General features: G+C 50.8%; 1 protein-coding gene across 1 annotated transcript in view; it reads right to left on the bottom strand.

Moving 5' to 3' along the window:
• The window catches only part of LOC103096772 (mucin-12-like), a 238,391-nt gene that overhangs the window by 179,761 nt on the left and 30,635 nt on the right, over nucleotides 1-27,995 (bottom strand). Inside the window, exons 2-4 of the mRNA XM_056800624.1 lie at nucleotides 19,533-19,758; nucleotides 18,763-18,939; nucleotides 54-17,961 (exon numbers count right to left, since the gene is read on the bottom strand). Coding sequence (XP_056656602.1) covers nucleotides 54-17,961; nucleotides 18,763-18,939; nucleotides 19,533-19,758 — 18,311 coding nt within the window. The remainder of the gene's footprint in view (nucleotides 1-53; nucleotides 17,962-18,762; nucleotides 18,940-19,532; nucleotides 19,759-27,995) is intronic.

Below are 27,995 nucleotides of genomic sequence, written 5' to 3'. Positions count from 1 at the left end.
TAAAGAAGAATCTCCTCCCCACCCCCATGAAGCTAGATGTACACACTCTCTACCTGGCACTCTGGATCAGCCTATAGGCAATGTACTTGCGGAACAAGTGTCCCAACCTGATTAGATTCGTATAATGGGTCTCATTTACAAGTTCCTTAGCTTTGTGATTCAGCTTCATGGGCAATTGAAGACCTTCTGCTGCTTGGCCAAGGATTATCAAGTTCTTCTTTTGATTCTCAACATCAATAAAGTATCGGTTTTCCTCAGGAAGAAGAGCAGCAAAGTGGTCTCCAGGAGAGGAAGGGGGCACTCTTGTCATGGGTTTCTCAGTCTTCGCTTTGTCAGTCACTACACGAGAGGGAAAAGTCAGGAGCTTGGCTTCTATAGGAGGGAGATAGACTTTCTGGACCTTTGGGGTAGAAGACAGTGGCATTTGAAGAATCTGAGTAGATGGTGGAGGTGGTGATTTTGGAAACATAAAGGCAGGAAAGTATTGCTCAGCAAGGGCAGATGGTTGAGGTGATAGTGCCTTGTAACCAGTCTCTACCTTTTTGGGGGGGAAAGGCTGCATTTTCTTCAACATTCCTGGGGGCCGTTCTGTTGGGGGTTTTCCATAAATGGAAGGGAACAGGGGCTTCTCAAACTTTGGGGCAGAAGGACCTGAAACTGGCTTCAGAGATGTAGGTGGGTCCAAGTCTGTTCTGGGTTTTTCAAGGGCAGAAGGTTGCCCTGTTGTTAGAGACTGTCTAAGACTATCAGGAACTGATGTCTTAAGTGACTGTCGAGTAGGTGGTTCCAAGTCTGTTCTGGGTTTTTCAATGGCAGAAGGTCTCCCTGATGTTAGAGACTGTCTAAGACTATCAGGAACTGATGTCTTAAGTGACTGTCGCGTAGGTGGGTCCAAGTCTGTTCTGGGTTTTTCAAGGGCAGAAGGTCGCCTTGATGTAAGAGACTGTCTAAGACTATCAGGAACTGATGTCTTGAGTGACTGTCGCAAAGATGGGCCCAAGTCTGTTCTGGGTTTTTCAATGGCAGAAGGTCGCCCTGATGTTAGAGACTGTCTAAGACTATCAGGAACCAATGTCTTCAGTGGCCATTGTGTAGGTGGGACCAGCATTGAAGACTGTCTAGAAGAAGGAAACAACTGTGGCATATAGGTTTCCTCAGGAGCAGTAGGGGGCCACAATGTTGGTGGCTGTCCAGGTACAGAAGAGGGCCACAATGTTGGTGGCTGTCCAGGTACAGAAGAGGGCCACAATGTTGGTGGCTGTCCAGGTACAGCAGAGGGCCCCAGTGTTGGGGGCTGTCCAGGTACAGGAGAGGGCCACAGTGTTGGGGGCTGTCCAGGTACAGCAGAGGGCCCCAGTGTTGGGGGCTGTCCAGGTACAGCAGAGGGCCCCAGTGTTGGGGGCTGTCCAGGCACAGCAGAGGGCCACAATGTTGGAGGCTGTCCAGGCACAGCAGAGGGCCACAATGTTGGGGGCTGTCCAGTCACAGCAGAGGGCCACAGTGTTGGGGGGTGTCCAGGCATGGAAGGAGACACAGGTATGGGGAGCTCTCCAGGCACAGAAGGAATTGCAGGTACAGGGGGCTGTCCAGGCATTGCAGAGGGCCATAATATTGGAGGTTGTCCAGGAAGAGCAGAGGGCCACAGTGTTGGAGGCTGTCCAGGCACAGAAGGAGACACAGGTATAGGGAGCTCTCCAGGCACAGCAGGAACTACAGGTACCGGTAGCTGTCCAGTCATAGAAGAGGGCCACAGTGTTGGGGACTGTCCAGGCACAGCCGAGGGCCAAATTGTTGGGGGCTGTCCAGGAACAGAAGGAGCCACAGGTATGGGGGGTTCCCTAGACACAGCAGAGGGCCACAGTGTTGTGGGCTGTCCAGGCAAAGCAGGAACTTCAGGTATAGGTGGCTGTCCAGGCACAGAAGAGGGCCACAATGTTGGGGGCTGTCCAGGTACAGCAGAAGGCCACAATGTTGGGGGCTGTCCAGGTACAGCAGAAGGCCACAATGTTGGGGGCTCTCCAGGCACTGTAGAGGGCCACAATAATGGGGATTGACCAAGTACAGCAGGAGTCATAGGATTGGGGGGTCCTCCAGGAATAGCAGGGACCACAGATGTGGGGGGCTGTCCAGGGACAACAGGGGGCCCAGGTGTGGGGGGCCCTCTAGGAACAGCAGGGGCCACAGGTGTGGGGGGCCGTCCAGAGACAGCAAAGGCAATAGGTGTAGGGGGCCGTTCAGGAACAGCAGTAGCCACAGGTGTGGGGGGCCACCCAGGTATAGCAGGGGCCACAGATGTGGGGGGTTGTCCAGGTATAGTAGGAGCCCCAGTTGTAGGGAGCTGTCCAGGAGCTACAGAAGGCCACAATGTTGGGGGCCATCCAGGAACAGCAGACACCCCAGGTATAGGGGGCTGTCCAGGCACAGCAGGAGCCAGAAGAGTGGAAGGCCATCCAGGCATAGCAGGAACCACAGGTGTGGGGGGCTGTCCAGAAACAGCAGGGGCAACAGGTGTGGGGGGCCGTCCAGGAACAGCAGAAGCCATAGGTGTGGGGGCCTGTCCAGGTATAGCAGGGGCCACAGATGTGGGGGGTTGTCCAGGTATAGTAGGAGCCCCAGTTGTAGGGAGCTGTCCAGGAGCTACAGAAGGCCACAATGTTGGGGGCCATCCAGGCATAGCAGGCACCCCAGGTATAGAGGGCTGTCCAGGCATAGCAGGAGCCAGAAGAGTGGAAGGCCATCCAGGCATAGCAGGAATCACAGGTGTGGGGGGCTGTCCAGGCATAGCAAGACCCCCAGGTATGGGGGGCTGTCCAGGTATAGCAGAGATCACAGGTGTGGGGAGCTGTTCTGGAGCTAAAGAGGGCCACAATGTTGGGGGCCATCCAGGCACAGCAGGTGCTCCAGGTATAGGGGCCTGTCCAGGCACAGCAGGAGCCAGAGGTGTGGAAGGCCGTCCAGGCATACCAGGAAGCACAGGTGTAGGGGGCCGTCCTGGGACAGCAGGGGCCACAGGTGTGGGCGGCTGTCCAGGAACAGCAGGAGCCAGAGGTTTTGGGGGCCATCCAGGAACATCAGGAGCCACAGATGTGGGGGGTTGTCCAGGTATGGCAGGAACCACAGGTGTTGGGGGTTGTCCAGGCACAACAGGGGCCATAGATGTAGGGGGCCATTTAGGCATAGCAGGATCCAGAGGTGTGGGGGCCTGTCCAGGAACAGCAGGGACCATTGGTGGGGGGGGCTGTCCAGGTATGGGAGGAGTCATAGTTATTGAGGGTTGTCCAGGGACAGCAGGGGCCACAGGTATGATAGGCTGTCCAGGTATGGAAGGAGCCATAAGTGTTGGTAGTTGTCCAGGCACAGCAGAGGGCCACAATGTTGGAAGCTGTCCAGGCAGAGCAGAGGGCCACAATATTGGGGGCTGTCCAGGCATAGCAGGATCCAGAGGTGTGGGGGGTTGTCCAGGAACAGTGGGGGCCACAGGTGTGGAGGGCTGTCCAGGTATGGCAGGAGCCACAAGTGTTGGGGGCTGTCCAGGCAGAGCAAAGGGCCACAATGTTGGGGGCTGTCCAGGCACAGCAGAAGCCAGAGTTGTGGGGGACTGTCCAGGAACAGCAGGCGTGGAGGGCTGCCCAGGTATGGCAGGAGCCACAAGTGTTGGGGGTTGTCCAGGCACAGCAGAGGGCCAAAATGTTGGGGGCTGTCCAGGGACAGCAGGAGCCAGAGGTGTGGGGGACTGTCCAGGAACAGCAGGGGACACAGGTTTGGGAGGCTGTCCAGGTATGGTAGGAGCCACAAGTGTTGGGGGCTGTCCAGGAAGAACAGAGGGCCACAGTGTTGGGGACTGTCCAGGAACAGAAGGAGCCAGAGGTGTGGGAGGCTGTCCAGGTATGGCAGGAGCCACAAGTGTTGGGGGCTGTCCAGGAACAACAGAGGACCACATTGTTGGGGACTGTCCAGGAACATCAGTATCCAGAGGTGTGGGGGGCCGTCCTGGCACAGAAGGATCCAGAGGTGTGTGGGGCTGTCCAGGTATACCAGGAGCCACAAGTGTTGGGGGTTGTCCAGGTACAGCAGAGGGCCACAATGTTGGAGGCTGTCCAGGCACAGCAGGAGCCAGAGTTATAGGGAGCTGTCCAGGCACAGAAGGATCCAAAGGTGTGTGGGGCCGTCCAGGTATGCCAGGAGCCACAAGTGTTGGGGGTTGTCCAGGTACAGCAGAGGGCCACAATGTTGGAGGCTGTCCAGGCACAGCAGGAGCCAGAGTTATAGGGAGCTGTCCAGGCACAGCAGGGGCTACAGGTGTGAGGAGCTGTCCAGGTGTGGAAGGAGACACAAATGTTGGGAGTTGTCCAGGCACAGCAGAGGGCCACAATGTTGGGGGCTGTCCAGGCACAGCAGGATCCAGAGGTGTGGGGGGCCGTCCAGGAACAGCAAGGGCCACAGGTGTGGAGAGCTGTTCGGGTATGACAGGAGCCACAAGTGTTGGGGGTTGTCCAGGCACAGCAGAGGGCAACAATGTTGAGGGTTGTGCAAGCACAGCAGGAGACAGAGGTGTGGGGGGTTGTCCAGGTATGGCAGGAACCACAAATGTTGGGGACTGTCCAGGCACAGCAGAGGGCCACAATATTGGGGGCTGTCCAGGCACAGCAGTAACCAGTGGCATGGGGGGCTGTCCAGGCACAACAGTGGCCACAGGTGGGGGGGGCTGTCCAGGTATGGCAGGAGCCACAAGTGTTGGGGGTTGTCCAGGCACAGCAGTGGCTACAGGTGTGGGGGGCCGTCCAGGAATAACAGGAGCCATAGATATGGGGGGCTGTCCAGGCACAGCAGGAGCCAGAGATGTGGGGGGCTGTCCAGGAATAGCAGGGGCCACCAGTGTGGGGGGCTGTCCAGGCATAGCAGTGGCTACAGGTGTGGGGGGCCGTCCAGGAATAGCAGGAGCCACAGATGTAGGGGGCTGTCCAGGCACAGCAGGAGCCACAAGTGTTGGGGGTTGTCCAGGCACAGCAGTGGCTACAGGTGTTGGGGGCAGTCCAGGAATAGCAGGAGCCACAGATATGGGGGGCTGTCCAGGGACAGCAGGAGCCACAAGTGTGGGGGGCTGTCCAGGCACAGCAGGAACCAGAGGTGTGGGAGGCTGTCCAGGAATAATAGGGGCCACAAGTATGGGGGGCTGTCCAGGCATAGCAGGAGCCACAAGTATTGGGGGTTGTCCAGGCACAGCAGAGGGCCACAATGTTGGGGGCTGTCCAGGAACAGCAGGAGCCACAGCTGTGGGGGGTTGTCCTTGGGCAGCAGAGGGCCACAATGTTGGGGGCTGCCCAGGAACAGCAGAGGCCATAGGTGTGGGGGACTGTCCAGGCACAGCAGGAGCCAGAGGTGTGGGGGCCTGTCCAGGCACAGCAGGAGCCAGAGATATGGGGGGCTGTCCAGGTATGGCAGGAGCCACAAGTGTTGGGGGTTGTCCAGGCACAGCAGAGGGCCACAATGTTGGGGGCTGTCCAGGAACAGCAGGGGTCACAAGTGTGGGGGGCTGTCCAGGCACAGCAGGAGCCAGAGGTGTGGGGGGCTGTCCAGGTATGGCAGGAGCCACAAGTGTTGGGGGTTGTCCAGGCACAGCAGAGGGCCACAATGTTGGGGGCTGTCCAGGCACAGCAGGGGCCACAGCTGTGGGGGGTTGTCCAGGCACAGCAGGAGCCACAGGCATGGGGGGCTGTCCAGTAACAGCAGGGCCCACAGGTGTGGAGGGCTGTCCAGGAACAGCAGAGGGCCACAATGTTGGGGGTTGTCCAGGCACAGCAGAGGGCCACAATGTTGGGGGCTGTCCAGGAATAGTAGGAGCCACAAGTGTTGGGGGTTGTCCAGGCACAGCAGGGGTCACAGCCGTGGGGGGCCACATAGGCACAGCAGAATCCTGAGGTGTGGGAAGCTGTCCAGGAACAACAGATGCCACAGGTGTGGGGGGCTGTCCAGGTATGGCAGGAGCCACAAGTGTTGGGGGTTTTCCATGTATAGCAGAGGGCCACAATGTTGGGGGCTGTCCAGGAATAGTAGGGGCCACAGGTGTGGGGGGTTGTCCGGGCAGAGCAGGAGCCAGAGGTGTGGGGGCCTGTCCAGGCACAGCAGGAGCCAGAGATGTGGGGGGCTGTCCAGGAACAGCAGGAGCCACAAATGTTGGGGGTTGTCCAGGCACAGCAGAGGGCCACAATGTTGAGGGTTGTCCAGGAACAGCAGGAGCCACAAGTGTTGGGGGCTGTCCAGGCACAGCAGGGGCCACAGCTGTGGGGGGCCATTTAGTCACAGAAGGATCCAGAGGTGTGGGGAGCTGTCCAGGAACAGCAGGGGCCACAGGTTTGGGGAGCTGTTCAGGTATGGCAGGAAATATAGGTATTTGCGGTTGTCCAGGCACAGCAGAGGGCCACAATGTTGGGGGCTGTCCAGGCACAGCAGGGGCCACAGGTGTGGGGAGTTGTCCTTGGGCAGCAGAGGGCTGCAATGTTGGGGGCTGTCCAGGCACAGCAGAGGGCTGCAATGTTGGGGGCTGTCCAGGCACAGCAGAGGGCTGCAATGTTGGGGGCTGTCCAGGCACAGCAGAAGGCTGCAATGGTGGGGGCTGTCCAGGCACAGCAGGGGCCACAGGTGTGGGGAGTTGTCTTTGGGCAGCAGAGGGCTGCAATGTTGGGGGCTGCCCAGGCACAGCAGAGGGCTGCAATGTTGGAGGTTGTCCAGGCACAGCAGAGGACTGCAATGTTGGGGGCTGTCCAGGCACAGCAGGGGCCACAGGTGTGGGGAGTTGTCTTTGGGCAGCAGAGGGCTGCAATGTTGGGGGCTGCCCAGGCACAGCAGAGGGCTGCAATGTTGGGGGCTGTCCAGGCACAGCAGAGGGCTGCCATGTTGGGGGCTGTCCAAGCACAGCAGGTGCCACGGGTGTGGGGGGTTGTCCTTGGGCAACAGAAGGCTGCAATGTTGGGGGCTGTCCAGGCACAGCAGAGGGCCACAATGTTGGAGGCTGTCCAGGCACAGCAGAAGGCTGCAATGTTGGGGGCTGTCCAGGCACAGCAGAGGGCCACAATGTTGGGGGCTGTCCAGGAACAGCAGGGGACAGAGGTGTGGGGGGTTGTCCTTGGGCAGCAGAGGGCTGCAATGTTGGCAGCTGTCCAGGCACAGCAGAGGACCACAATGTTGGGGGCTGTCCAGGCACAGCAGAAGGCTGCAATGTTGGGGGCTGTCCAGGCACAGCAGGGGCCACAGGTGTGGGGAGTTGTCTTTGGGCAGCAGAGGGCTGCAATATTGGGGGCTTTCCAGGCACAGCAGAGGGCTGCAATGTTGGGGGCTGTCCAGTAACAGCAGGGGCCACAAGTGTGGGGAGCTGTCCAGGAGCTGTAGGGGCCCCAAATGTTGGGGGTTGTCCAGGGACAGCAGAGGTCCACAATGTTGTAGGTTGTCCAGGTACAGCATGAGACACAGATATGGGGGGCTGTCCAGAGACAGCAGGGGCTGTCGTCAGGGGCAGTCCAGGGGTAGTAGAGGCCACAAGTGTGGGGGGCTGCCCAGGGGCTACAGGGACATCCAGTGTGGAAAGCTGTCTAGAATCCAATGGTGCTTGGAGCTTTGCAGAACTAATGGGCTGCCTTGATATTTGGGGTTGCTCAGGGGCCACACTGGTTGGAGGAACCTGTTGTGGCCCCATAGTAGTCCCTTGTGACTCCCCTGGGGCTTTAGAGGCCCAAGCCATTTGGAGCTGCCCCGGGGCTTTAGGGGCCCATGACATTTGAAGTTCCTCATTAGCTGTAGGGGCCCATGACATTTGGGATTGTCCTGGGGTGGTAGGGGCCCATGACATTTGGAATTCTGGGCTTGTAGGGGTCCATGACATTTGGAGTTCCCCAGGAGCTGTAGGGGCCCATGACGTTGTAGGTGGCTCTGGGGCAACAGTAACCTGTGATGCTTGGAGGGGCCCCAAGGGGCCAGGGGCCAAGGATACTGAAGGTTCCCTAGGGGGGGCAGCAGCCTGCTGTGCCTGGAGAACCTCCAAGGCACCAGGGGCCAAGGATGCTCGGGCTTCCCCAGGGGCAGCAGCAGCCTGGGATGCTTGGAGGGGCCCTAAAGGGCCAGGAGCCCAGGATACTGAAGGTTCCCTAGGGGGAGCAGCAGCCTGCTGTGCCTGGAGAACCTCCAAGGCACCAGGGGCCAAGGATGCTCGGGCTTCCCCAGGGGCAGCAGGAGTCTGAAGTGCTTGGAGGGTCCCCAAGAGGGCAGCAGCCCAGGATGCTGAAGCTTCCCCAGGGGTGGCAGCAGCCTGCAATGCCTGGAGGAGCTCCAAGGCTCCAGGGGCCAAGGGTGCTGGGGCTTCCCCAGGGGCAGCAGCAGCCTGCTGTGCCTGGAGGACCTCCAAGGCCCCAGGGGCCAAGGGTGCTGGGGCTTCCCCAGGGGCAGCAGCAGCCTGCTGTGCCTGGAGGACCTCCAAGGCCCCAGGGGCCAAGGGTGCTGGGGCTTCCCCAGGGGCGGCGGCAGCCTGCAGTCCTTGGAGGACCCCCAAGGCCCCAGGGGCCAAGGGTGCTGGGGCTTCCCCAGGGGCGGCGGCAGCCTGCAGTCCTTGGAGGACCCCCAAGGCCCCAGGGGCCAAGGGCGCTGGGGCTTCCCCACGGGCGGCGGCAGCCTGCAGTGCTTGGAGGAGCTCCAAGGCCCCAGGGGCCAAGGGCGCTGGGGCTTCCCCAGGGGCGGCGGCAGCCTGCAGTGCTTGGAGGAGCTCCAAGGCCCCAGGGGCCAAGGGCGCTGGGGCTTCCCCAGGGGCGGCGGCAGCCTGCAGTGCTTGGAGGAGCTCCAAGGCCCCAGGGGCCAAGGGCGCTGGGGCTTCCCCAGGGGCGGCGGCAGCCTGCAGTGCTTGGAGGACCCCCAAGGCCCCAGGGGCCAAGGGCGCTGGGGCTTCCCCAGGGGCGGCGGCAGCCTGCAGTGCTTGGAGGACCCCCAAGGCCCCAGGGGCCAAGGGCGCTGGGGCTTCCCCAGGGGCGGCGGCAGCCTGCAGTGCTTGGAGGAGCTCCAAGGCTCCAGGGGCCAAGGGCGCTGGGGCTTCCCCAGGGGCGGCGGCAGCCTGCAGTGCTTGGAGGAGCTCCAAGGCTCCAGGGGCCAAGGGCGCTGGGGCTTCCCCAGGGGCGGCGGCAGCCTGCAGTGCTTGGAGGACCCCCAAGGCTCCAGGGGCCAAGGGCGCTGGGGCTTCCCCAGGGGCGGCGGCAGCCTGCAGTCCTTGGAGGACCCCCAAGGCTCCAGGGGCCAAGGGCGCTGGGGCTTCCCCAGGGGCGGCGGCAGCCTGCAGTCCTTGGAGGACCCCCAAGGCTCCAGGGGCCAAGGGCGCTGGGGCTTCTCCACGGGCGGCGGCAGCCTGCAGTGCTTGGAGGACCCCCAAGGCTCCAGGGGCCAAGGGCGCTGGGGCTTCCCCAGGGGCGGCGGCAGCCTGCAGTGCTTGGAGGAGCTCCAAGGCTCCAGGGGCCAAGGGCGCTGGGGCTTCCCCAGGGACGGCGGCAGCCTGCAGTGCTTGGAGGACCCCCAAGGCTCCAGGGGCCAAGGGCGCTGGGGCTTCCCCAGGGGCGGCGGCAGCCTGCAGTGCTTGGAGGAGCTCCAAGGCTCCAGGGGCCAAGGGCGCTGGGGCTTCCCCAGGGGCGGCGGCAGCCTGCAGTGCTTGGAGGAGCTCCAAGGCTCCAGGGGCCAAGGGCGCTGGGGCTTCCCCAGGGGCGGCGGCAGCCTGCAGTCCTTGGAGGACCCCCAAGGCCCCAGGGGCCAAGGGCGCTGGGGCTTCCCCAGGGGGGGCCGCAGCCTGCAGTCCTTGGAGGACCCCCAAGGCCCCAGGGGCCAAGGGCGCTGGGGCTTCCCCAGGGGCGGCGGCAGCCTGCAGTCCTTGGAGGACCCCCAAGGCCCCAGGGGCCAAGGGCGCTGGGGCTTCCCCAGGGGCGGCGGCAGCCTGCAGTCCTTGGAGGAGCTCCAAGGCTCCAGGGGCCATGGGCGCTGGGGCTTCCCCAGGGGCGGCGGCAGCCTGCAGTCCTTGGAGGACCCCCAAGGCCCCAGGGGCCAAGGGCGCTGGGGCTTCCCCAGGGGCGGCGGCAGCCTGCAGTCCTTGGAGGACCCCCAAGGCCCCAGGGGCCAAGGGCGCTGGGGCTTCCCCAGGGGCGGCGGCAGCCTGCAGTGCTTGGAGGACCCCCAAGGCCCCAGGGGCCAAGGGCGCTGGGGCTTCTCCACGGGCGGCGGCAGCCTGCAGTGCTTGGAGGACCCCCAAGGCCCCAGGGGCCAAGGGCGCTGGGGCTTCCCCGGGGGCGGCGGCAGCCTGCAGTGCTTGGAGGAGCTCCAAGGCCCCAGGGGCCAAGGGCGCTGGAGCTTCCCCGGGGGCGGCGGCAGCCTGCAGTGCTTGGAGGAGCTCCAAGGCCCCAGGGGCCAAGGGCGCTGGGGCTTCCCCGGGGGCGGCGGCAGCCTGCAGTGCTTGGAGGAGCTCCAAGGCCCCAGGGGCCAAGGGCGCTGGGGCTTCCCCGGGGGCGGCGGCAGCCTGCAGTCCTCGGAGGAGCTCCAAGGCCCCAGGGGCCAAGGGCGCTGGGGCTTCCCCGGGGGCGGCGGCAGCCTGCAGTGCTTGGAGGAGCTCCAAGGCTCCAGGGGCCAAGGACGCTGGGGCTTCCCCAGGGGCGGCGGCAGCCTGCAGTGCTTGGAGGAGCTCCAAGGCTCCAGGGGCCAAGGGCGCTGGGGCTTCCCCAGGGGCGGCGGCAGCCTGCAGTGCTTGGAGGAGCTCCAAGGCTCCAGGGGCCAAGGGCGCTGGGGCTTCCCCGGGGGCGGCCTGTAGTCCTTGGGGAATCCCCAAGGCCCCAGGGGCCAAGTGTGCTGGGACTTCTCCGGGGGCTGCGGCAGCCTGCAGTCCTTGGAGGACCCCCAAGGCTCCAGGGGCCAAGGGTGCTGTGGCCTCTTCGGGGGCTGCGGCAGCCTGCAGTCCTTGGACAACCTCCAAGGCTCCAGGGGCCAAGGGTGCTGGGGCTTCCCCAGGAGCACCAGTAGCCTTCAGTGCTTGGATGAGCTCCAAGGCTCCAGGGGCCAAGGGGGCTGGAACTTCTTCAGGGGCAGCAGCAGCCTGCAGAATTTGGAGGAGCTCCAAGGCTCCAGGAGCTAAGGATGCTTGGGCTTCCTCAGGGGCAGCAGCAGCATCCTTCAGTGCTTGGATGAGCTCCAAGGCTCCAGGGGCCAATGAGGCTGGGGCTTCCCTACGGGGGACAGCAGCTTGCAGTGCTTGGACTAGATCCAAGGCTCCAGGGGGCAGGGATGCTCGGGTTTCCCCAGGGGGAACAGCAGCCTGCAATGTTTGGAGGAGCTCCAAGGTTCCAGGGGGCAAAGATACTCGGGCTCCTCCAGGGGCAGCAGCAGCCTGCAGTGCTTGGAGGAGCCCCAAAGGGCCAGGAGCCAAGGAAGCTGGAGCTTCCCTAGGGGTGACAGCAGCCTGAAGTGCTTGGAGGAGCTCCAAGGTTCCAGGGGGCAAAGATCCTCGGGCTTCTCCAGGGGCAGCAGCAGCTTGCAGTTCTTGGAGGAGCCCCAAAGGGCTAGAAGCCAAGGAGGCTCGGGCTTCCCCAGGGGCAGCAGCAGCCTGCAGTGCTTGGAGGAGCTCCAAGGTTCCAGGGGGCAAAGATCCTCGGGCTTCTCCAGGGGCAGCAGCAGTCTGCAGTGCTTGGAGGAGCCCCAAGGATCCAGGTGCCAAGGAGGCTTGGGCTTCCCTAGGGGCAGCAGCAGCCTGCAATCCTTGAAGGCCTTCCAAGGGGCCTGGAGCCAAGGATGGTAGGACTTCCCCTGGTGGGGCAACTGCCTGCAGTCCTTGGAGCAACTCCAAAGTTCCAGGGGCCAAGGATGCTGGTGTTTCCCCACGGGCAGCAGCAGCCTGCAGTTCTTGCAGCAACTCCAATGTTCTAGGGGCCAAGGATGCTGGTGTTTCCCCACGGGCAGCAGCAGCCTGCAGTTCTTGCAGCAACTCCAACGTTCCAGGGGCCAAGGATGCTGGTGTTTCCCCACGGGCAGCAGCAGCCTGCAGTTCTTGAAGCAACTCCAAAGTTCTAGGGGCCAAGGATGCTGGTGTTTCCCCACGGGCAGCAGCAGCCTGCAGTTCTTGCAGCAACTCCAACGTTCCAGGGGCCAAGGATGCTGGTGTTTCCCCACGGGCAGCAGCAGCCTGCAGTTCTTGCAGCAACTCCAATGTTCTAGGGGCCAAGGATGCTGGTGTTTCCCCACGGGCAGCAGCAGCCTGCAGTTCTTGAAGCAACTCGAACGTTCCAGGGGCCAAGGATGCTGGTGTTTCCCCACGGGCAGCAGCAGCCTGCAGTTCTTGAAGCAACTCCAAAGTTCCAGGGGCCAAGGATGCTGGTGTTTCCCCACGGGCAGCAGCAGCCTGCAGTTCTTGCAGCAACTCCAACGTTCCAGGGGCCAAGGATGCTGGTGTTTCCCCACGGGCAGCAGCAGCCTGCAGTTCTTGCAGCAACTCCAAAGTTCCAGGGGCCAAGGATGCTGGTGTTTCCCCACGGGCAGCAGCAGCCTGCAGTTCTTGGAGCAACTCCAACGTTCCAGGGGCCAAGGATGCTGGTGTTTCCCCACGGGCAGCAGCAGCCTGCAGTTCTTGAAGCAACTCCAACGTTCTAGGGGCCAAGGATGCTGGTGTTTCCCCACGGGCAGCAGCAGCCTGCAGTTCTTGAAGCAACTCCAACGTTCCAGGGGCCAAGGATGCTGGAGTTTTCCCACGGGCAGCAGCAGCCTGCAGTTCTTGCAGCAACTCCAACGTTCCAGGGGCCAAGGATGCTGGTGTTTCCCCACGGGCAGCAGCAGCCTGCAGTTCTTGCAGCAACTCCAACGTTCTAGGGGCCAAGGATGCTGGTGTTTCCCCACGGGCAGCAGCAGCCTGCAGTTCTTGGAGCAACTCCAACGTTCCAGGGGCCAAGGATGCTGGTGTTTCCCCACGGGCAGCAGCAGCCTGCAGTTCTTGAAGCAACTCCAACGTTCTAGGGGCCAAGGATGCTGGTGTTTCCCCACGGGCAGCAGCAGCCTGCAGTTCTTGAAGCAACTCCAACGTTCCAGGGGCCAAGGATGCTGGAGTTTTCCCACGGGCAGCAGCAGCCTGCAGTTCTTGCAGCAACTCCAACGTTCTAGGGGCCAAGGATGCTGGTGTTTCCCCACGGGCAGCAGCAGCCTGCAGTTCTTGCAGCAACTCCAACGTTCTAGGGGCCAAGGATGCTGGTGTTTCCCCACGGGCAGCAGCAGCCTGCAGTTCTTGCAGCAACTCCAACGTTCTAGGGGCCAAGGATGCTGGTGTTTCCCCACGGGCAGCAGCAGCCTGCAGTTCTTGAAGCAACTCCAACGTTCCAGGGGCCAAGGATGCTGGTGTTTCCCCACGGGCAGCAGCAGCCTGCAGTTCTTGCAGCAACTCCAACGTTCCAGGGGCCAAGGATGCTGGTGTTTCCCCACGGGCAGCAGCAGCCTGCAGTTCTTGAAGCAACTCCAAAGTTCCAGGGGCCAAGGATGCTGGTGTTTCCCCACGGGCAGCAGCAGCCTGCAGTTCTTGCAGCAACTCCAACGTTCTAGGGGCCAAGGATGCTGGTGTTTCCCCACGGGCAGCAGCAGCCTGCAGTTCTTGGAGCAACTCCAACGTTCTAGGGGCCAAGGATGCTGGTGTTTCCCCACGGGCAGCAGCAGCCTGCAGTTCTTGAAGCAACTCCAACGTTCTAGGGGCCAAGGATGCTGGTGTTTCCCCACGGGCAGCAGCAGCCTGCAGTTCTTGAAGCAACTCCAAAGTTCCAGGGGCCAAGGATGCTGGTGTTTCCCCACGGGCAGCAGCAGCCTGCAGTTCTTGCAGCAACTCCAACGTTCCAGGGGCCAAGGATGCTGGTGTTTCCCCACGGGCAGCAGCAGCCTGCAGTTCTTGCAACAACTCCAAAGTTCCAGGGGCCAAGGATGCTGGGATTTCCCCACGGGCAGCAGCAGCCTGCAATCTTTGAAGGTCCCCCAAGGGGCCAGGAGCCAAGGATGCTGGTGTTTCCCCACGGGTAGCAGCAGCCTGCAGTTCTTGAAGCAACTCCAAAGTTCCAGGGGTCAAGGATGCTGGTGTTTTCTCACGGGCAGCAGCAGCCTGCAGTTCTTGAAGCAACTCCAAAGTTCCAGGGGCCAAGGATGCTGGTGTTTCCCCACGGGTAGCAGCAGCCTGCAGTTCTTGCAGCAACTCCAACGTTCTAGGGGCCAAGGATGCTGGTGTTTCCCCACGGGCAGCAGCAGCCTGCAGTTCTTGAAGCAACTCCAAAGTTCCAGGGGCCAAGGATGCTGGTGTTTCCCCACGGGCAGCAGCAGCCTGCAGTTCTTGCAGCAACTCCAACGTTCCAGGGGCCAAGGATGCTGGTGTTTCCCCACGGGCAGCAGCAGCCTGCAGTTCTTGCAACAACTCCAAAGTTCCAGGGGCCAAGGATGCTGGGATTTCCCCACGGGCAGCAGCAGCCTGCAATCTTTGAAGGTCCCCCAAGGGGCCAGGAGCCAAGGATGCTGGTGTTTCCCCACGGGTAGCAGCAGCCTGCAGTTCTTGAAGCAACTCCAAAGTTCCAGGGGTCAAGGATGCTGGTGTTTTCTCACGGGCAGCAGCAGCCTGCAGTTCTTGAAGCAACTCCAAAGTTCCAGGGGCCAAGGATGCTGGTGTTTCCCCACGGGTAGCAGCAGCCTGCAGTTCTTGCAGCAACTCCAACGTTCCAGGGGCCAAGGATGCTGGTGTTTCCCCACGGGCAGCAGCAGCCTGCAGTTCTTGAAGCAACTCCAAAGTTCCAGGGGCCAAGGATGCTGGTGTTTCCCCACGGGCAGCAGCAGCCTGCAGTTCTTGCAGCAACTCCAACGTTCCAGGGGCCAAGGATGCTGGTGTTTCCCCACGGGCAGCAGCAGCCTGCAGTTCTTGCAACAACTCCAAAGTTCCAGGGGCCAAGGATGCTGGGATTTCCCCACGGGCAGCAGCAGCCTGCAATCTTTGAAGGTCCCCCAAGGGGCCAGGAGCCAAGGATGCTCGGGTTTCCCCAGAGGCAGCAGCCTGTAGTGCTTGGAGGAGCTCCATGGTGCCACGGGCCAAGGAGGATGTGTCTTTCCCAGGGGCAGCTGGAACCTGGGCTGCTTGGTGGGGCCCCACGGGAGGAGGGGCCCAGGATTCTGGGACTTCTCCAGGGGCAGCAGAAACCTGGGACTCTTGGATGACCTCCAAGCTGGGTGAGACCCAGGATACTTGCCTTTCCCCAGTGGTAGTAGGACCCAACAATTTTGTGGTGTCATCAGGGATGACAGGATACATGGATAGTAAGGGTTGCTCAAGTACATCAGTGGGCCATACGGCTGAAATTTCTCCAGATAAGGTAGGGGTCCCTGGACTTGGAGGCTGCCCAGTGGCTAAAGGTGGTCCTAATAATGGGGACTGCCCAGTAGCAGCAGGGCCCAATGATGTAATTTCCCCAGGGGCCATAGATCTCTGCCGTGTTGGGGTTTCCCCAGGTACCTCACTTGTCCTTGTAGTGGGAATTAACCCAGAGCTAATAGGGTATGATGATGTAGCTTCCCTAGGAACAGAACTAGGGCTCCATGATACTGATTTTTCTTCAGGGGCAGCCTCTGGTTGGACCCCCAATATTCCGGCTTTCATTGAGGCAACAGAGGCTAGGTAACTGACTTGGGATTCATCATATCCCTTCTCACCAGGGAGATAGGCTACATCTTGTCTTGGAGTCACCTCATCCATATCCTCTGGCATCATCATTATTGGAGAGGACTCTACCCTGAGTACCAGAGATGGTTTCGAGGTCAGGATCTCCTTGGATTGATCCTGCGTCTCTTCTTGAGATTTCTGCCACGCTGCACCCTTCTCCGCAAAAAGCATCCGAAGCATCTCCCCTTGGTTCTGTATTTCCTTCTGTTGACTGTCTACTTTGTCCTGATACCTGTGGACCATTTCCTCCTTCCATTGATCTAGGTCCTCTACATCCATCAGATGCTGAGTTGCCTCCTCCTCCCACTGTTTCCGTTTTGCCTCATGCTTCTTCTCCTTCTGCTTCCAGTGCTCCCGCATTGACTCCCACAGCTCCTCCTCTGCCTGCCACTGAGACTGCTTCTCTTCCCATTTGTTCTTTTCCTCCTGTCTCCTGAACCACGAGTCCGATTCCTTTAATTTCTCGCGATTTTGTTGTTGTGTCTCCTTCCACACTCGTCTTTCTTCCTGAAGTTGTTTTATGAAATCGGCATTTGAGAGAGGTGGCTTAATTTGAGCATCCATTTTGTCTTCCCCCACCTCCTTGGAAGCCTTTCCTGCTGCTTCTCCTTCCTTGAGTGCTTCCAATTGGGCTATGAGCTGTTTGTACAGGTTTTGCATGGTTGAATCCATTTTCTCTGGAGGCAAGGTGGAAATTGGTGGAGGTATGGCTCCGGCTGCTTTCTTTGCCCCCTTTGCAGGCTCTGCAGGTTTTCCTGATTTTTTCTCTTGTTCTTTCTTCAAGGTGGCAGTCAAAATTTCCACCATTTTTTGGAAGTATTCATCGATCTTTTCCTTAACCATTTTAAATGACTTTTGAGCCTCTGGGCTCTTGGGGACCTGATCCTTTAATTCGCCCTTGAGATCCTCTTTCACCAGACTATCGATCTTTTGTTGCAGGAAAGACATTAAGGCTTTCTGGTAGTCTTGCTGGATTCCCGTTCCAGGTTCAGACACACTTTTTTCCTTTTCTGGCACAATGGCTCCCTTTTTTCCCTTTCCCTTTTTGCCTGCCTTTGACTTAACAACCGGGCCTTCAGCTTTAGCTGGGGCAAAGTCAGGCACTTCTTCAGGAATCGAGATATCCTTGGACTTCTTTTTGTGGATTTGGGCCTCGGTAGCTTCACCCAGGCTTCCCTTGGTCTTCCTTCTCCGGATTTGGGACTCAGAAAGTTCACCTGCCTCTCTCTGACTTTCTAAGTCCTCCCGAACGATTTGGCCTGACTTGAGCTTCCTTTTTGCCAGTGGCTCAGCTGACGGTTCCAGAATTTTCCCCACCTGAGATAGATCTGCCTGAAGTCCTTCTTCCACTTGGCCTTCCTGGTCTTTGGATTCAGCACTTTTTATTTTCATTTTCCACTTGGAGAACACAGCTTGATCTAGGGAGACCCTTCCCCGAGAGACCCTCTCAGGGGGCAGCTTTCCTTCAAGTTCTTCTTCTTTTGAACCTTTTTCCAAACCAGCAAGGCTCTTTGCTGCCTGGGTCAATTTCTCTGTTAACATTTGACTCTTGAGTTTGTTTATGCCCCACTTAATACTCTTGCGTGGTTTTTTACTGGGTAAACCCTCCTCTTTCTGGGACACTTCCTGTACTTCTTCAAGCAGTTCCTGTTGTAATGATTCTTCAGATTTCTGAGCATCAGGGGCCTCCACAGAATCCTGCTTGATTTTTTCCTGTAGTCTTAGTAGAAGAGCCCTCTTTCTTTTAACAGACTCATCAGTAGATAATTTTGTCCCTACATTAGCCATGTTCAGCTGATGTTCTAAATTTGCTTTGACCTGAAGAAGGTCCATGCATTTTTCTTCTTGATCTTGCAATTCCTTCTCAAGTGCCTCGTTTTTATCACTGAGGACTTGGACTGTCCGTTGGTAGGTCTGTTTCTCAATTCCATAATATTCTTTTATTTCTGATCCCATGTTGGCACATTGGAAAATTAGATTTTTAATCTCTTGATTTTGGACCCCCAAGGCCTTGTGAAGATTTGATACCATTGTGGACATGTATTTAATAACATTTATTTCACCTTTGTTGAACATGCCAGAATTGATGAGTTCCTGCAGCATGTCAAGGACTTCAGAGACCCTGGTGCTGGTCAAGCCTTCCTCCTTGATCATTTGGTCTGGTTTCAAAGGATGTCCACTTACAGGTTTCCGTAGAACTTTTTCTCTCCAGTCTTTCCACAGGGCACCTTTGGATACTGAGAAACATCAAAGGAACAGTTAGAAATGGATCTCATTTCTTACCTTGTCCTTCCATTCTCCAAGAGCTGAACTCTAGTCCTTGCTAACAACCCATTTAGGGTTTAATCTTAAGCAAAAGTCAAATCTAGGATGAGAGCCAGTTGAAGTGACTTCATCTGTTCTAGGAGGGCAAAAAAGAAGCAAAATATATAAGTAGGATCTCTGTGGACCCTAATGAATTCAATGGCCTTCACAAACTCTGTATTCTTTGAAATATAAACTGGAGACATAAGTCTATCCTTGGGATGAAGACTTGAGTCCTGGGAGCTTTGGAAGGAAGGATGCCAAGGCAAGACTATAAATATGTTCAAGTTTATGTTAGGAAACAATACCTAGAATAAAAGACGATCCACCCCACAGACAGAAGGAATATTAAATGATGAACAACTCATCCCATAACCCATTAGAGGTATTGTTTCTGTGGAGGCTGGGGCAAGGACCTCCCTGGGTTCCAGTCACCAAGAATGGGGGGTTGGATATAGGACTGACCCTTTACTGTGATCATAGGTATCTCTGGGAGTTTCCTGAACACTTAGGATCCCAGTTCTCTTCCCCAAATCATCTGTTCATATAGTGGAAGGTGAAGGTGACTTCAACAAAGGGTCATATTGGTTCTCTTCAATTAAGATACAGTTGAAATTCACTAGACAGTCCAATTTTAGAGTTTAAAACTAATTTGGGCACCATCATATAACACACAAATTAAGAGACAAAAAATCAAATCATATTACATAATTTCTACTGCTTGAAGCACTTACTTAATCTTTTCTTTTGTCTTTTCTTGTCTTTTAAGAAAAGAATGCCTAAGGCAATCAGTGAATTGATATTGACCTCAGCATTACTGAGGGTATTCGGCAAATTTTCCATGCTTGCTATCCACTTGAAGTAGTCTTCTTCATCTTCTTCATTGATCAATGCCTGAGACAAAATGGCATCTTGAGAAGAATAAAAATAAAAGGGTCAGAGACCTTCAAGGAGAAAGTGTTTTATCTTGTTGATTGGCAATATTACAAGGTCATTTGAAAAGGGTCATGGGTATTATGAGTTAACTTCCATCCTGAGACTTTCCCATGTATAAAAAGATGGAATAGAGGAAAGAGACAGATGGAAAAAGGTGAGTACTCCTTTCTAGAACTGAGAATCAGATTTGAAAAAGGTCTTGGGATTGCTAAATCAAATCAATTTGGAGTATTCCCTGGATTCTAGGAAGAGTCCCTCAATAGTAGTATCTATTCCATCCTGGCCAAATCTTTAAAAATCTTTAATTATAGTTTTAATGTAGTAATCATACTCTTTTCACACAAAAATTTCACCTTACAATTAATCCAAATGCCTCTTACAGTTTTAACTCATTTTCTATAGTTTGTTTTATCCTTATTAGCATGGGAAATAGTCATCATTTATAATTTTCAATATATTATTCCATAACTTCTTCTGACACTAAATAATACTAGTTCATTCAACCTATTCTAGTCTTTATGCTTTATTAGATCTGTGGTTTATTTCTGAAACAGCTCTGTAAACTTACGCCACTCTTCCAACCAGAGTAGAAGTTCAGTTAGTATTCTTTCCTTAGTATCAGCAGCCTGCAAAGCCTGGTATATTTGTTCCAATATTTGAGCTCGATATTGTCTTAAACTTCTTTCCCTTGAGGCTTCCATTTTTCTGAATGCATCCAGCTCAATATCCCCTGGGTAACGATTTATAATTCGATTTACTTGCTGCATTATGCTATCAAGTTGTGCTCTCATTTCCTACAGTAGCAGAAAGAGATAATTGTAAACCAATAAAAACTTAAAAAAGACAAATTGGCAACATCTTGTTTTCAAGTTTTCAGAAAAATAAATAAAAAATATTTCATCTTTAGGGCAGCTAGGTTGCTCAATGGATAGAGATCCAAAAATTTAGATGGGAGGAACTGGGTTCAAATCCAGTTTTAGACACTTCCTAACTGTGTGACGCTGGGCAAGTCATTTGACCCCAGTTGTCTTGACCTTACCACTCTTCTGTCTTGGAACCAATACAAATTTTTTTTAAAACATCCATATTCCACTAGAGCCTTTTAATAAAGTTAAGTAAATAAAATTAGTAAAATAAGCAGGAACTAGAGAACAATTTTTATTACATTGCAAAAACAAACAACTTTGAAAAATTGGTCAATGCAATGATTAGCCACACAATTCCAGAGGATTGAATTCTGCTACCCACTTTCTGACAGAGATGGATATTTTACTTTTCTTTCTTTGTTCTTAATATGGAGAGTAGAAGAAGGGGGAGAGAGAATGAAATATTTATTAATTTTAAAATGCTTAGTCAAATTATCACAGAATAGTATATAAATGAAAAGGAAAAAAATTAGAAGTCATCTAATTCAACCTCTTATTTTGTAGATGAAGAAATTTTGGCCCAGAAAGGTTATGTTTTGCCTTCAGTCACACATTTAGATATTGGCAGAGTTCTGACTCTGAAGAACTGATTAGTGTAATGACCAACCACAATTCCAAAGGACTGATGATGTATGTGCTATGAAGTGGGCTTCCTCATAGAGAGGTGATAAATTCCAGATTATCTCACATAAAAGAGGGGGCAAAGCCATGACAGCAAAGAAGGTATATGGACCTATCTAATTCCTACCAAATTAGCCTCTAAATATTTATGATATAATACCTCAAAATGAATTCTTAAAAAAAATAACCTTACTTCTGTCTTAGAATCAATATTGGTTCCAAGGTAGAAGATCAGTAAGGGCAAGGTAATGGGGGTTAAATGACTTGCCCAGGATCACACAGCTAGGAAGTGACTGAGGCCAGATTTGAACCCAGGGCTTCTGGTCTCTGTACCAGACTTTCAATCCACTGAACCACTTCAAAATGAATTCTGAAGCAGGATAACCAAGAAAAAGACAGTATGAAATAATTTCTCAGCCCCAAATAATTTATCAGACCAGCATGAAAGATCAATTAATACATCACAATGGAAATAGAGCCCAAATCAGCATTGCCAAGGTAGGCCTCACTGTGGCAATGGGTCCTTGGTGCAGTTGAAGCAGCAGCAAAGGCTTCAAAGAACTGTTAGCCACAGACGGCAAGGGGCTTGGAGGGGGGGGTTGGACAATTGCTCAGAAGGAGATTACAAGTGCCCTGTTGCTGATTCTGGGTACAAGACTCCTGTTGCACTGCTCATATGCAGATCCAAGAAGCACTCCTAGTGCACAGTCTCTGGGGGAGAAAGAGCATTAGCACATAAAAGTTCCTGTGGCTACAAGGGAGCAGGGAACCCTGGTCACAGTTCCAAGGGGGAAAAGAGTGCTTAGGGTTACTCACAGATAATAGCACAGTCCAGGTGAATAGTAAAGACTTCTCCTTACATCATACCACTTTGGAAGAACTGAGAGCAAATAGATCCCAAGTGCCAACTTTGAAGGCAGCTACACAAAGAACTTGAAGCTTGGAATAATACTCCCTTCACAATTGTTATAGAGCCCAACCTTAATAGGTTTTTAAGTAAAAAAGAAAAGATAAAGGCAGGAAAATGAGCAAACAACAACAACAAAAAGAAAAAGAAAATTGATATAGAAAGTTATTTTGGTGACAGGGTGGACTCAAACTCAGAAGAAGACAATAAAGTCAATATTGCTGCATCCCAAAGCCTTCAAAAAATATGAATTGCTCTCAAGCCCACAAAGAATTAATGGAGTTTAAAAAAGGATCTTAAAAATCAGATGAGAGAGGAAGAAGAAAAATTGGGAAACAAAATGAGAATGATACAGGAAAATCATGAAAAAGGAAAAGCTTGGTAAAGGAGGTACAAAAAATACTGAATACCATAAAAAATAGAATAAGCCAATTGGTAAAATAGGCACAACAATCCACTGAAGAGAACTCTTTAAAAGGCAGCATTGTCCATAAGGAAAAGCGGTACCAAAATTCACTGAGAAAAAAGAGCTCTTTAAAAAGTAGAATGGGTCAAATGGGAGAGGATGTACAAAAGCTCACTCAAGAAAATTGTGTCTTGAAAATTAGAATTGGGCAAGTAGAAACTAATGACTACCAAGAACACATATGATACCAGTGGAATCACACGTCGGCCACGGGGGGTGGGAGGGAGGAAAAGAAAATGATCTTTGTCTTTAATGAAAAATGCATGGAAATGATCAAATAAAATACTATAAAATTAAAAAAAATAGGATTAAAAGGAAAAAAAAAGAAACTAATGACTACATGAAAGATAAATAAACAAAGTCAAAAGAATGAAAAAAATGGAAGAAAATATTAAATATTTCATGGGGAAAAACAACTGACCTGGAAAATAAATCCAAGAGAGATAATTTAAGAATAATTGGATTATCTGAAAGAACATGATTTTTAAAAAGAGCTTATCTTTCTTTCTTCTTTTAAGGAATTATTAAGGATAATTTTCCTGATGTTCTAGAACCTAAGGACAAAACAGAAATGGAAAGAATCCACTGATCACCTCCTGAAAGAGATACATGAGAATAACTCCCAGAAATATTATTGCCAAATCCCAAACTCCATGGACAAGGAGAAAATATTGCAAGCAGGCAAAAAGAATTAAATTTCAATTCCAATATCATGGAACCAACAGTTAAAATAACACAAGACTTAGCTTCTATGTTAAAGGATTAGAGGGCCTGGAATAAATAAATAATAAATGAATAAATAAAATTTTATAATAAATTTTTAAAAATAAATAAAAAATAAAAGTCCAAAGGGCAAGTAGCTAGGATTTAAGCCAAGAATCACTTCCCTGCAAAACTTAACATAATTCTTCAGGGATGGATATTCAATGAAATAAAGGAGTTTCAAACATTCCTAATGAAAAGACCAGAGCTGAATGGAAAATTTGACTCTCAAATACAAAACTCAAGAGAATTATAAAAGGTAAACAGGAAAGAGAAATCAAAAGACATTCAATAAGGTTAAACTACATTCATACATGGGGAAATTATTCTTGTAACACCAAAAAACTATCAATATTAGGGCAGTTGGGGGGGGCAGTTGGGTACCTCAGTGGATTGAGAGCCAGGCCTAGAGATGGGAGGTCCCAGGTTCAAATCTGGCCTCAGACACTTCCTAGCTGTGTGACCCTGGGCAAGTAATTTAACCCCCATTGCTTGGTCCTTACCACTCTTCTGCCTTGGAACCAATACACAGTTCCAAGATGCTTTAAGGTAAGAATTAAAAAAAATAGGGGAGTTAGGAGATATACATGTAAGTCTGAGGGTAAAGGTGTAAGTTGAATATGATGGGATATAAAAAAACAAAAATTAAGGCATGATAAAAATGCATTGAGAGGAGGGAAAGGGAAAAATAGAATAGAGTTAACTTTACACATAAAAGAGGCATGAAAGAGTATTCATGGTGAAAGGGAAGATGGGAGAGAAGGGGAAGAGAGCATGTGGACTTTACTCTCTTCAGAATTGGTTCAGTGAAGGAAGAAAATAAACAATAAATTATGTTTAGAAATCTTATTCTACAGGAAAATAGGAGGGAACGGGGATAAGAGAAGGGGGTGGAGCTGATAGAAAAGAGGAAAAATTAGGGAGAAGGAAGTCAGAAACCACAAGAGGAGGAAATAGGAAGGAAAGTAATAAACAGTCATTATAATGGTGTGAAAATATTTTATAAAACTCTCTAATAAAGGTCTCATTTCTCAAATACATAGAGAAATGAGTCAAATGTATAAGAAAACAAGTCATTCCTCAATTGATAAATGGTCAAAAGATACAAACAAGGAGATTTCAGGCATAGTAATTAAAGCTCTCTATAAGCATACAAAAATTATTTTAATCACTATTAGTTAGAGAAATGCAAATTAAAACAACTTTGAAGTAATGCCCTGCTCTAATAAGATTGGCTACTATGACAGAAAAGGAAAATGACAAAACTTGAAGGGGATATGAAAGAGCTGGGACACAAAAGTCACTAAGAATACTGTTATGCTATAAGAAATAACAAGCAAAAAGAATGACAAAAAAACCTGGAAAGACTTATACAAACTAAAGCAGAACAGAAAGGCACACAGTATAGAGCTGAATTGGTTCAACAAAAGGCAAAGATGGGGAGAAGAGGAGAGAGTGGCTAGTATAGGGTAGATGGACTAGGAGAGAACTGAAGAGTCAAAGGACTGGAGGTAGGGATGAAAAGTAGGGTTTTATAAGGAAGAATCAGTATGTATGTTGAAGTCGTATAATTTGAGGGCAGGAACTGGGGAGGAGAAAGAAAAATTGTGAGCCAGATATTAAACTCAGTGAAGAAGGAAGGAAAGTGATTTGGAAGTCTTTAGACACTTCCATATTAATAGTTCTTAGATTTGTCCAGGCAGATGGTCTCTCAAGTATTTTATGTTGTCTGTAATTATTTTAAGCAGATAGACTCCAAAGTATTTTAAATTGCTTGTACTTATTTTAAATAGAATTCCTCTTATCTCTTCTCTTTTGAATGTATTTGAACTAATAAATAAAACTAGGAGCTGGTACTTTGAAAAAACAAATGAATTAGATAAAGTACCAGTTAATCTCATTTTTAAAAATGAAAGAAGATAATCAAATGAACAGTATCAAAGATGAAAAGAGTAATCTCATCTCTAATGAAGAGAAAATTAAGGTAATTTTATTATTATTAAGAACTATTTTACTCAATTATATGGCAATAAATATGACAATTTAGGTGAAATGGGTGAATATATTAAAAAATATATAAATTTCATAGATTAACAAAAGAGGAAATAGAATACTTAAATAATCCCATCTCAGAAAAAAAGAAATTGAACAAGCCATCAAGGAACTTCCTAAGAAAAAATCCCCAGGACCAGAAGGAGTCACAAATGAATTCTATCAAACATTTAAAGAACAACTAATCCCAATACTAATCAAATTATTTGACAAAATAAGTAAAGAAACTTAAGAAATTCCTTTTATGACACAAATATGGTACCAATACCCAAGTCAGGAAGACCAAAAACAAAGAAAGAAAATTACAGACCAATCTCATTAATTAATATAGATGCAAAAATCTTAAAATACTTGCAAAGAGACTATAGCAACTTAGCACAGGTATTATTCACTATGACCAGGTGGGATTTATGCCAGGAATGCAAGGCTGGTTTAATATTAGGAAAACCATCCACATAATTGACCATATCAATAATCAAACTAACAGAAATCACAATTATCTCAATAGATGCAGAAGAAGCCTTTGACAAACTACACCTATTCCTACTGAAAACACTAGAAAGCAGAGGAATAAAAGGGCCTTTACTCAAAATAATTAGTATTCATTTAAAATCATCAGCATTTCTACATATTTACAACAAAAATCAGCAAGAGCTAGAATGAGAAACTCCATCTAAAATCACTCTAGATAATATAAAATTTGGGGGAATTTATCAAGCGAAGACAAACACAGGAATTATATGAACAAAACAACAAAACACTTTTTTTTTCCAAATTGGAAATTTTTATTTAATTAATTAATTTAGAATATTTTTCCATGGTTACATGATTCATGTTCTTTCCCTCCCCTCCTTTCACTCTCCTATAGCCAACGAGCAATTCCACTGGGTTTTACATGTATGTCTTTACAAGACCTATTTCCATATTATTAAGATTTGCATTAGGGTGATCGCTTAAGAGTCTACATCCCCACACAATCCCCATCGACCCATGTGATCAAACAGTTGTTTTTCTTCTGTGTTTATACTTCCACAGTTCTTTCTCTGGATGTGAATAGCATTCTTTCTCATAAGTCCTTCAGAATTGTCTTGGATTATTGCATTGCTGTCAGTAGAGAAGTACATTACATTCAATTGTGCCACAATGTATCACTCTTTGTATATATAAGATTCTTCTGGTTCTGCTCCTTTCACTCTGCATCAATTCCTGGAGGTCATTCCAGTTCACATGAAATTCCTCCAGTTCATTATTCCTTTCAGCACAATAGAATTCCATCACCAACAGATACAACAATTTGAGAGCATCCCCTCATTTTCTAATTTTTTGCCACCACAAAGAGTGCGGTTACAAATATTTTTGTACAAATCTTTCCTTATTATCACTTTGGGGGTATAAACTCAGTGGTATGGCTGGATCAAAAGGCAGACAGTCTTTTAGCACCCTTTGGGCATAGTTTCAAATTGCCATCCAGAATGGCTGGATCAATTTAAAACTCCACCAGCAAAGCATTAATGCCCCAATTTACAAAACACTTTTCACACAAATAAAACTATATCTAAACAATAGTAAAAACATCAATTACTCCAGGGTAGGACAAGCTCATATAGTAAAAATGACAATCCTACCTTAATTAATTTATTTATTCTGTTTTCTACCTATCAAACTACCAAAAATCTATTTTATAGAACTAGAAAAAAATAAAAACAAAATTCATCTGGAAGAACAAAAGATCAAGAATGTTCAGGGAACTAATAGAAAAAAATGTGATGGATGGTGGCCTTGCAGTACCAGATCTTAAACAGTATTGTATTTAGAGATCTGTTCTGGGGGAGTCCTTTGATTACTGAGAGAATCATTTGACCAGGTCTCTTGAAAATTTCATTCATTATAGTTTGGCAACCTTAAGGAGATGCTGAATTCCTCCTTTTGCCTGCCAGAAATTTCACTCCAAGAGTGAAAACTTTTGGGGTCCAGGTTTGGAATATTTTTCACAAGGAATGATTTTTCTATGGGGTAACAACTGAAACTTATCACTGCAGTTTTGGGTAAGATGTATCATTTTTGTGTCTGTAGTTCTTATAAGAGGGCATGAACAATTCCAGAACAGAACTATTTTTAGAGGAGAGGAGGGAGAGAGAAATACTAGTAAAGTGAAAGGCATTTTAGAAAACAGGTTCCCAAAAAATTAATAAGGTTTTTCCCCCCTTTGGGAAAGTGATACTCTCAAGTATTTCTTGAGGGAGGGTCCTTCTCTGAGAGTATGTGTATATGTGTGTGTTTGTGATTTGCCCAGAAGAAGAAAGTCTCCCCCAAAAAAAGTAGTTTTGAAGTATAGCCCTTATAAGGGTATAGTTGAAAATTTGTCCTTCCAGGTACATGTGTGCCTGTGAATAACAACTTGGTGCTGAATTGTGTTTGTTTGTTTGTTTGTTTTTTGGTTAGAAGATAAAAAGGAGAAATGTAAGTAGAGCAAAAAAGGAAAATACCCTATCTCTAACTCTAATTTGTAAATAATAATAATAGATAAAGGAGTAAAGGAGAGACAGTCTTCGGGTTTTAATCTTCTTTTCTTGTTTCCCATTACTTCACTAACTAGATACCCCAGAGATAGAGACTAGAATTCATTAGCAGCCACACCTATAGTTGGAGATGCAGGGGTCTTTGAATTCATTTGTAGAATATAAGGGCTATTGAATAAAAACTGTTTTCATATTGACAGACCCTGACATGTTCCTGACATTACTCCACCTCTGTTTTCTTTTTTTTTCCTTATTGGTAGACAGACCAGTTTAGCACCAGCTCTGAAGCCAAAGAGTTGAAATCCACACAGACACATACATTTTTGAACCATCAGTAAGGGTATACTGATAGGGAAACCTGTATTCTACTTAAGTAAATAAACCAAGTTTCATGTCTGTGGATAGATAGTCATAATGAACTTCATAACCCCTCTGGAGGGATTCTTGTAAAAAAACTAAAGCCCTTTTAAAAGGGGAAGGGGGAATTCCCAGAGTCTGTAATTCAAGAAGAAAAATTGTTTTTAAAGAATAATGTCACCCTAGTGCAAATATCAATAATATGCAAATAGGTCTTGATCAATGACACATGTAAAACCCAGTGGAACTGCTCATGGGCTATGGGAAGGGGTGGGGCAGGGGAGGGAAAGAACATGAATCTTGTAACCATGGGAAAATCTTCTAAATTAATTACTTAAATAAAAATTTCCAAATTTAAAAAATAAAATAAATTTTATAAAGAAAAATGATGAATGGTCATGAACAGCAGCATCTCACGAAG

Source organism: Monodelphis domestica, chromosome 5 (assembly GCF_027887165.1).
Source record: "Monodelphis domestica isolate mMonDom1 chromosome 5, mMonDom1.pri, whole genome shotgun sequence".
NCBI classification, from domain to species: Eukaryota; Metazoa; Chordata; class Mammalia; order Didelphimorphia; family Didelphidae; genus Monodelphis; species Monodelphis domestica.
The sequence above is the reverse complement of the archived record's forward strand: the minus strand, read 5'-3'. Positions and strand labels throughout refer to the sequence as shown.